We start from the raw sequence: 8,462 nt of genomic DNA, 5'->3' as shown, positions 1-8,462 counted from the left end.
GTACATATCCTGTTAGATATTTTTCATCATTTTGCATGTATTTATTTTTCTTTTGTTTTGAAAATGATTTGTCACCCTGACTAGTATTTGCCGCTACGCAACGGGGATCTGTTCATTTTGACAGTTCCTTCTAACAGATGTGTTCTTCATTCCAAGGGACACACCTATTCAAACGGTTGCCTCAATTTCTATAAATTCTGGGCGAATTCTCATTTGCAAAACACATGAAAAAATTATTCTTCTCTCTTTCTCTTGGCATCATCAGTTCTTTTCGAGTGTCTTCTTGGTTTGATCAAATAGTCACAATTTGAATCAAACGCCTCCATTGTATCCTGAGTGAGATTTTCTATCATATCCTAGTTGTGACTTCGTTGGATAGGGGAGAAACATCTCTTAAAAGATAACATTTTTTCGTGCCTTGGAGTTCGTTAAATTTTCAGATTTCCCTACATTTTTCTCAACATATCCCACAAACACTTGCACTATATATTAAACCAATCACTAGACAGAAAAAACTGCATAATAACAGTATATCAAATCATTAATACAATGGTGAGCAACTCCATTGTTTTTTACATTTCCCTATCCTTTGTTGTACTAATAGTTCTTGTTTTTCAAAATTTTCGAAAGGCAGTCATCTTCAAATGGTCTGTCCACAGGAAACAAATGAAACTCCCTCCAGGGCCAACTGGGTTACCCGTCTTTGGGTGTCTAATCCAAATGCTTGTTAACAAGCCAACCTTCAGATGGATTCACAATCTGATGGATGAGATGAACACTGAAATTGCTTGTATCCGTCTTGGTAAGGTGCATGTTGTTTCTGTGACTTCTCCTGAACTTGCACGAGAGTTCTTGAAGAAGAAGGACATAACCTTTGCATCAAGACCAGATTTCATGTCTGCAAGATTGACTAGCAATGGGTACTTAACTACAATACTTTCACCCGTGGGTGATCAATGGAGGAAAATGAGGAGGGTTCTTTCTTCACATATTCTTTCACCAGCAAAGCACCTTTGGCTTCAAGATAAAAGAGTGAAGGAAGCTGATAATCTTGTTCGTTATGCCTATAATCAGTGCAAGAATTCTTTGGAAGCTGGTGGTTTGATCAATGTAAGAATGGCAGCGCAACAGTACAGTGGAAACGTGATCAGACAGTACATATTCAGTAAAAGTTACTTTGGAAAAGGTATGGAAGATGGAGGGCCAGGTACTGAAGAGGAAGAGCACATTGAGGCAATCTTTTCAATTCTGTCTCATCTCTACTCGTTCAGCATTGCAGACTATGTCTCCTGGTTGGAGATCTTCGACTTCGATGGCTATAAAGGGAAGCTGAAGAAAGCTATTGGGAATCTAACTGAATACCATGATCCTGAAATAGACCATAGGATTCAGATGTGGAAAAGTGGGAGCAAGGCAAATGAAGAAGATATTCTTGATGTTATGATAAACTTGAAGGACTCAGACGGTTCTCCGCTTTTGACAACTGAAGAGATTAAAGCCCAAATTATTGTAAGCATGGATTCGATCTCCTCAAATCTACCACCCTATTCAACTCTCACAATATTTCACATATTCTAGGAATATTTCACATATTCTAGGACCGAAAGTACAAAATTTAGCCCATGTTTGTCTCTCATTCTTTTAAACTATTTATTCTACATACTTATTTTTAACTACATATTCACGTAATAAAATATTTTAGACATAAATCCAAGATTTTCATACTTTTTAACTACACATCTTCCAAAACTTCATATTTAAAACAATGTTTTTCCAAAAAAAAGGGAGGCCACCAAATAGGGGCTTATTGTCCTTTGTATATGGTAAATTGAGCAAGGTATGTAACACAATTTATTAAGGGATCACAAATTGACAGCACGTGTTTAATTTACTTAAACTGAAAAATGATTCTCAATAAGCTTAATCAAATTTCATAATATTACTGAATTAATTTATTCGTACAATTGTGGTTGACAATAATGGATGACAACATGGTATTGTCAAAATTTGGATCATTAATTTAAAAAAAAAAAATTGAAATTGATGAATGTGATGTTGTCAAATATGATTGTGAACCAAAATAAAAATAAAAAAGATTGTATAAGTAGCATGATTGAATATTAATTATGTTGAAGATAGTTAATAGTTCTCAACTAGCCATCGTAGATTAAACCATTAGAAACCTTATTTTTAAGATTATTTTTTTGGAATTAATTAATACTTGCAGGAAATAATGATAGCCACAGTGGACAATCCATCAAATGCTGTTGAGTGGTCACTTGCAGAGATGGTTAATCAACCTGAGATTTTGAAAAGGGCTACCGAAGAATTGGACGAAGTGGTCGGAAGAGATACACTAGTTCAAGAATCAGATCTAACGAAGTTGAACTATGTGAAGGCCTGCGCAAAAGAGGCATTTAGGCTCCATCCTATAGCACCCTTTAATGTTCCACATGTATCTACAGAAGATTCAAGTATAGCTAGCTACTTTATCCCAAAGGGTAGCCATGTGATACTAAGTCGTCGTGGTCTTGGTCGCAATCCAAGAATTTGGGAAGAGCCTTTAAAGTATAAGCCTGAGCGTCACCTCAATGATGATGGCTCGGAAGTTGTTCTTGTGGATTCTAAACTGAACATGTTATCATTCAGTACTGGAAGGCGAGGATGCCCTGGTGTTTTACTTGGTTCTACCTTGACTACAATGCTATTAGCTAGGCTGATTCAAGGGTTCACTTGGAGTGCCCCATCTAATGTGCCAAATATTGACTTAAATGAGTCCGAGGATAATCTCTTGCTTGCTAAGCCATTGTTCCTACAAGCGAAACCTAGACTGTCTGATAATGTGTATCAGCAACTTTGAAATTAAAACTCCGTGCATGTTTGTTATGATTAGAGGTATTCATCAATAAGTGTTTGTACTTCACATTAATAAACCCTATAATGGAACTGTTCCACTAGTATTTAGATATGTAAAGTTGATAGAGAATTATATAGTTTACCACATTTTATTTTTGTATGGATTAAACACTTTGTTTTGATCAAGCACGAACCAAGTTCTGAGGAATAGAACAACAAAAAGAAATATTTATGATCGATAGTGATGATAATGCTAACTATGATATTAGTAGTGACTTTAATAAGAGATAAAATTGCTAAATGTAATCTAATATAGCTTTGATTTCTCAATAAAAATAAATTTGTCTAACAGCACATGTATATACGAACCCATTGTTTGTCGCCGAAACTTATGCCTTAATAATGGAAGTTCACCAATTGACGCAACATAATTCCATCATGTTTTCTGTTCGATACAATATTTATTTATTTGAACCCTAGTAATGCAATATTTATTTCTTCCTTGTCCAGAGATATCTTTTTGGTACACTGACTATCATGTCTTATGCACCACCCACTACCTCTTATTGGTCTATTGTAACAAATTAAACCTCAATCTCAAGTTTTCAACCACAAATTACAATAGTAAAATGCCTAAAATCAACTTCAAATTACAATAGTAAAATGCCTAAAATCTATACACATTGTATTTGACATCAAGAACAGATGTATAAAGCTTAGGGCTCAATTTTCTCCACATTTCATCCAAAAATCAACCATCGACTACATTGCCCAGTCTCCTTCGCAGCACGAGCAAACTCAACCTTTGGAACCACAAAAAAACGAAGAGTTTCATTCACAGAATTGCAGAAAAACAAGCACTCATAAAGAGAATAAGTGCCTAATAAGTTTCTGAAAAACTCTTACTTAGCCAATATATTTTGACCTTATGTGTAGAATAATTCTATTAAAAGTAATAAGTCATTTTTTTAATAGTTTCTAGATAATTAAGTATACAAGTCAATTTTTCTATGTTTGAATACGGCATTTTGTAATACGAAAGTAGTAAAGAATACAGTAATTGTTGACGGAGAAATCCAACTGGGTAAAAATTTTGTGACCTAGTCAGTTATCTCCACTATAAACAATAAACCTTACAATTAGATGCTACCTAACCAACTTCACTAGACCTCCCGATCTACTTCCTGTAATTTTCAAGATTTGCTGACTCCACCAGCTTTCCGATCTTCTACAATTGTCTCTTCCAAGTGGATACCCAAAAATCACCAATTCTTGCTCTTCTTCTTGTGTTGTAGTCCAACATTTCTCAATTTTCAGCAGTTTCTAAAGTTCCAATTGAGAATGTATCTTCCTTGTTGTACAAAGGAAGTGAGTGTTTTGGATTCTAAAACCTTGATGTTTTTTCCAAATCTATGATTGTATGATCTCAAGAAAGAATGGATTGAATCAAAGGTTGAATATGTTCTTGGATCTTCATGAGATGATATGAATGTACCATCAGCTTAATGAACGACCCATCAGCTTAATGAACGACCACACTCAAAATCGTGCAAGGCTTGGGAATTATAGTTGGAGGTGTTTAGGTAGTATGGGCCGTGTAAAACTCTCCAAAAATGTGAATTAGATTTCCTCACATACCACTATCGCTAGAGCGAAAAGAAAGCGAAGGGCTTGTCGCTCAAGTGAAGTTCGGGCGACAAGCGAGAGACGAACATTCTGTTTTTGTCACTCAAGCAATGTCTTGGCGAGAGGTGAGCGAAATTGCAGCGACTTTTCTTTCCTTATTCCGAACTCGAACTCTAACCTACCAAACTCATTTATGCAAAATGCACCTAACTCATTGATTTTTACACATTTTCAATTTAGTCATTTTTATTCACAAATTGCCAATTACATTAAAATCTAACAGTTTCTGCGTGAAACTCATATTGTATACTCATTATTTCATTGGCTGCTATGTTCTGCTATAGTTATTGGATGTTTTCTTGTTAAAATCATAGGTTAAAATTCTTTTTCTCGAACCTCACATGTTCTACTTTTCCATTGACTTGAGATCTCAATTCTGACTAAATCCTTGGATTATAGGACAGATCATATTTTCTGACCTAAATAAGAAACAAAAAGTTATGTGTTTTGTGGCTTTCTTGATATTGTGTAAAAGTTGATTGTAATTTTATTTTTCCGTTAACAATTTGAGAAGTTATTTGCATTTTTGACTTGCCAAAAAGATGCACTAAGGCTCTACCCAGTATCACCATTTAATGATCCATATTAACAGAAACTAAAATTCTCCTTCCTTTTTGTCAATATCTTATATTAGTTCATTCCTCGTTTAGTTTTGTTTCTTATTTTCAGCCAACTAAACGTGTATTATATACTCAATTTTATATTGAATCAAATCAATGAAAAATTACTTCATTCATATGAAATTTAATATGGTATCAGAGCTTTAGGTTTCAAAATCCATACCCTACCTCTGCGGCTCTGCCATGGCCGAACCTGTCATGAAAGCCAACAAATCCCTCATAGATGCCTCTTCCCCATATTACCCGCACACATCTGACCAACCAAACCAACACCTCATTGATGCTCTTCTAAATGGAGACAATTACCCTGCCTGGCGTCGATCAATAACACGCGCCTTGAATGCAAAAAATAAACTAGGATTTGTCCTTGGCACCATCAAACGCCCAACCACGGACATAGCTGCCGCACTCCTTTTGGACCGATGTTGCAACATGATAATGTCATGGTTACTTCATTCCATTGATCGATCTCTCATCGGAAGTCTCCTTTATTGTGAAACACCCAATGACCTATGGGTTGAACTGAAGACCAGATTTCAACAAAGCAACCAAACGAAAATTTTTAGCCTCATACGTGATCTCGCCAGTCTTCGCCAAAAACACCAATCAATCACTAACTACTATGGAAAACTGAAAGAGCTATGAGATGAATTAGCCTTTTTACAACCAACTGTTTCATGTACCTTCAGAGCATCCAAATCTTTATCTAAAGCCCAAGAAACCAATCGAGTTTATCAATTTCTCATGGGTCTAAATGACAGCTTTCAACAGCTTTGATCACAAATCTTAGCTATGGACCCGTTACCTCCAATTGGGCGGTGTTATGCTATTTTACATCAGGAAGAGACACAGCGAATGGTTCAATTACCCTCTTCTAGACCGGAAATTTCAGCACTTCTAGCTCACCCATCGCAACAGGGGACCTCCCGTGCAATCCGAACTCGACCAACTGGACCTCCCCTATGTGAAGAATGTGGTAAACTAGGTCACACTCGTAACAAATGTTTTGAACTCTTGGGATATCCTGAATGGTGGCCCTCCAAGAAGAAACACAGCACAGGCCGAACACCTCCACCGACGATACATCAAGTCACGACAACTCAAAATTCCTCCACCAAGAATGTCACCCCAAGCCTCTCCACCGAGCAATACAACCAATTATTGTAACTCTTAAAACCTTCCTCCAAGGCATTCGCAGGTACCATAAAGCAAGACCCAATTTTATCCCCAAAATTTTCTTCTTATTCTTTACAGAATCGGCCTCCATGGATAATAGATAGTGGGGCAACAAATCATATTACCTCTTGCCCCCTCACTAATTTAAAATCTTCCAATTGCCCCCCTTTTGTTTCTTTACCTACAGGTACACATGTTCCCATATCATCTATAGATGATTTGTATTTATCTCCTTGTTTAACTCTCTCTGATGTTTTATCTGCTCCCAATTTTCAATTTAATTTATTATCTGTCAGCAATTAACAAAATCTCTTAGTTGTGTTGTTTCTTTTTTTCCCACTTTCTGTATATTTCAGGACCTAGCCACAAAGATGCCGATTGGAGTGGGTGAAGAGCGTGACGGGCTATACTATTTCAAGCATGCTCCACCAATTGTTCTCCAGTCCTCCAATCATATCTCATTCAATACATGGCATCAACGTTTGGGTCACCCTTCTTTACATAATATTCCGCAATTTATTTCACGTCCGCAAGATATTGATCATTGTGATGCTAGTCGTCATGGAAAATATACTCGTTTACCTTTTAAACTAATTGCTAATAAAAGTTTGTTGCCTTTTGACTGCATATATTGTGATATTTGGGGTGGCTATCATACTGCTTTTCTATCTGGCACTCATTATTTTTTAACCATAGTTAATGAATTTACTCGAGTTACGTGTGTATACTTAATGCGTCTCAAATCCGAAACTTTGACTTATCTCTGTGCATTTTTTGCTATGATCCACACACAATTCAATTCCAAAATACGTCATATACGTACTGACAATGGCCAAGAATTCCTTGCTCGCACTACACAGGATTTTTTTGCAGAACACGGCATGAACGTACTTGTGTGGAAACACCGCAACAAAGCAGTGTAGTCCTCTTATTTTTTGGGGAGAGTGCGTGCTCACCGTTACATACCTTATCAACCGCACGCCTTCATCATCTCTAAAAAATATTTCCCAATGTGAACGCCTTTACCAACATGCCCCTAAATATGATTATTTACGTGTCTTCGGTTGCCTTTGCCATGTCCATACCATTTCTGCCCATCGTGATAAGTTTCAACCTCGAGCTCGTCTCTACGTTTTCTTAGGATATCCTTCCTCTCACAGTGAATATCGGGTCTATGACCTCAAAACCAAGAAGATTGTCATCTCTAGAGATGTCACTTTTATCGAACATGCTTTTCCCTTCCAACTTGCTACTCTACCTATCCCTGCACCTACTGTCTTACCACTTCCTATTCCTGAACCTCCTATCCCACCAACAAATCCTTTCCCCACTCCAGATTCTTCTCCAGCCCCTCGCTACCGTCATACTTCACACCGTCCTACCCGTCTCACTGATTATGTCTGTCCTACCTTACTTTCATGTTCTTCTGTTACGTCTTCAACTGCTATAATCATATCTTCAAGTACGGCTTATCCACTCTCTCAATTTGTCTCATATGATAATTTTTCTGCTAATCACTTTGCCTTTTTATCTGCTCTCTCACAATCTTCTGACCCTACTAGTTACTCTCAAGCTGCTAAGCACTCCCACTGGCGTGATGCTATGCAGGCTGAGCTTCAAGCCCTTGAAACTAATCATACTTGGTATCTTACTCCGCTTCCCCCTGGTAAGAAACCTATTAGTTGTAAGTGGATCTTCAAAACTAAATTACATGCAGATCGTTCCGTCGAAAGGTATAAAGCTCGGTTGGTGGCCAAAGGTTACACTGAGGTTGAGGGTCTTGATTACCATGACACTTTTGCCACTGTGGCCAAACTTGTTATTATTCGTTGTGTATTAGCAATTGCAGCTGCCCGTAATTGGCATCTTCATCAACTTGATGTCAACAATGCTTTCCTTCATGGTGTTTTGGATAAGGAGGTCTACATGTCACTTCCTCCTAGTTATGGACGAGAGGGGGACACTCATGTTTGTCGTCTAATAAAATCTCTTTATGGTCTTAAGCAGGCTTCTCGTAATTGGTACTCCAAGCTCTCATCTGTATTATTTTCTGATGGTTTCACTCAATCTGCTGCTGATCACTCACTCTTCACTCAAACTGTTGGATCTTCTTTTACTGTTATC

The 8,462-nt window shown here is 37.3% G+C and overlaps 2 protein-coding genes across 2 annotated transcripts; both read left to right on the top strand.

Moving 5' to 3' along the window:
- The first annotated feature begins 549 nt into the window (after positions 1 to 549).
- Positions 550 to 2,860, top strand: LOC111392162 (isoleucine N-monooxygenase 2-like). Its single transcript, XM_023017431.1, has 2 exons — positions 550 to 1,509; positions 2,228 to 2,860. Exons 1-2 carry the CDS (start codon positions 550 to 552, stop codon positions 2,858 to 2,860), a joined length of 1,593 nt encoding a protein of 530 aa, XP_022873199.1.
- A 2,485-nt stretch (positions 2,861 to 5,345) lies between these two features.
- Positions 5,346 to 5,807, top strand: LOC111392153. Its single transcript, XM_023017422.1, has one exon. It carries the CDS (start codon positions 5,346 to 5,348, stop codon positions 5,805 to 5,807), a length of 462 nt encoding a protein of 153 aa, XP_022873190.1.
- The last annotated feature ends 2,655 nt before the right edge of the window (positions 5,808 to 8,462 follow it).

Source organism: Olea europaea, chromosome 4 (assembly GCF_002742605.1).
Source record: "Olea europaea var. sylvestris chromosome 4, O_europaea_v1, whole genome shotgun sequence".
In the NCBI taxonomy this organism is placed as follows: domain Eukaryota; kingdom Viridiplantae; phylum Streptophyta; class Magnoliopsida; order Lamiales; family Oleaceae; genus Olea; species Olea europaea.
This window is presented reverse-complemented; position numbering and strand designations above follow the sequence as displayed.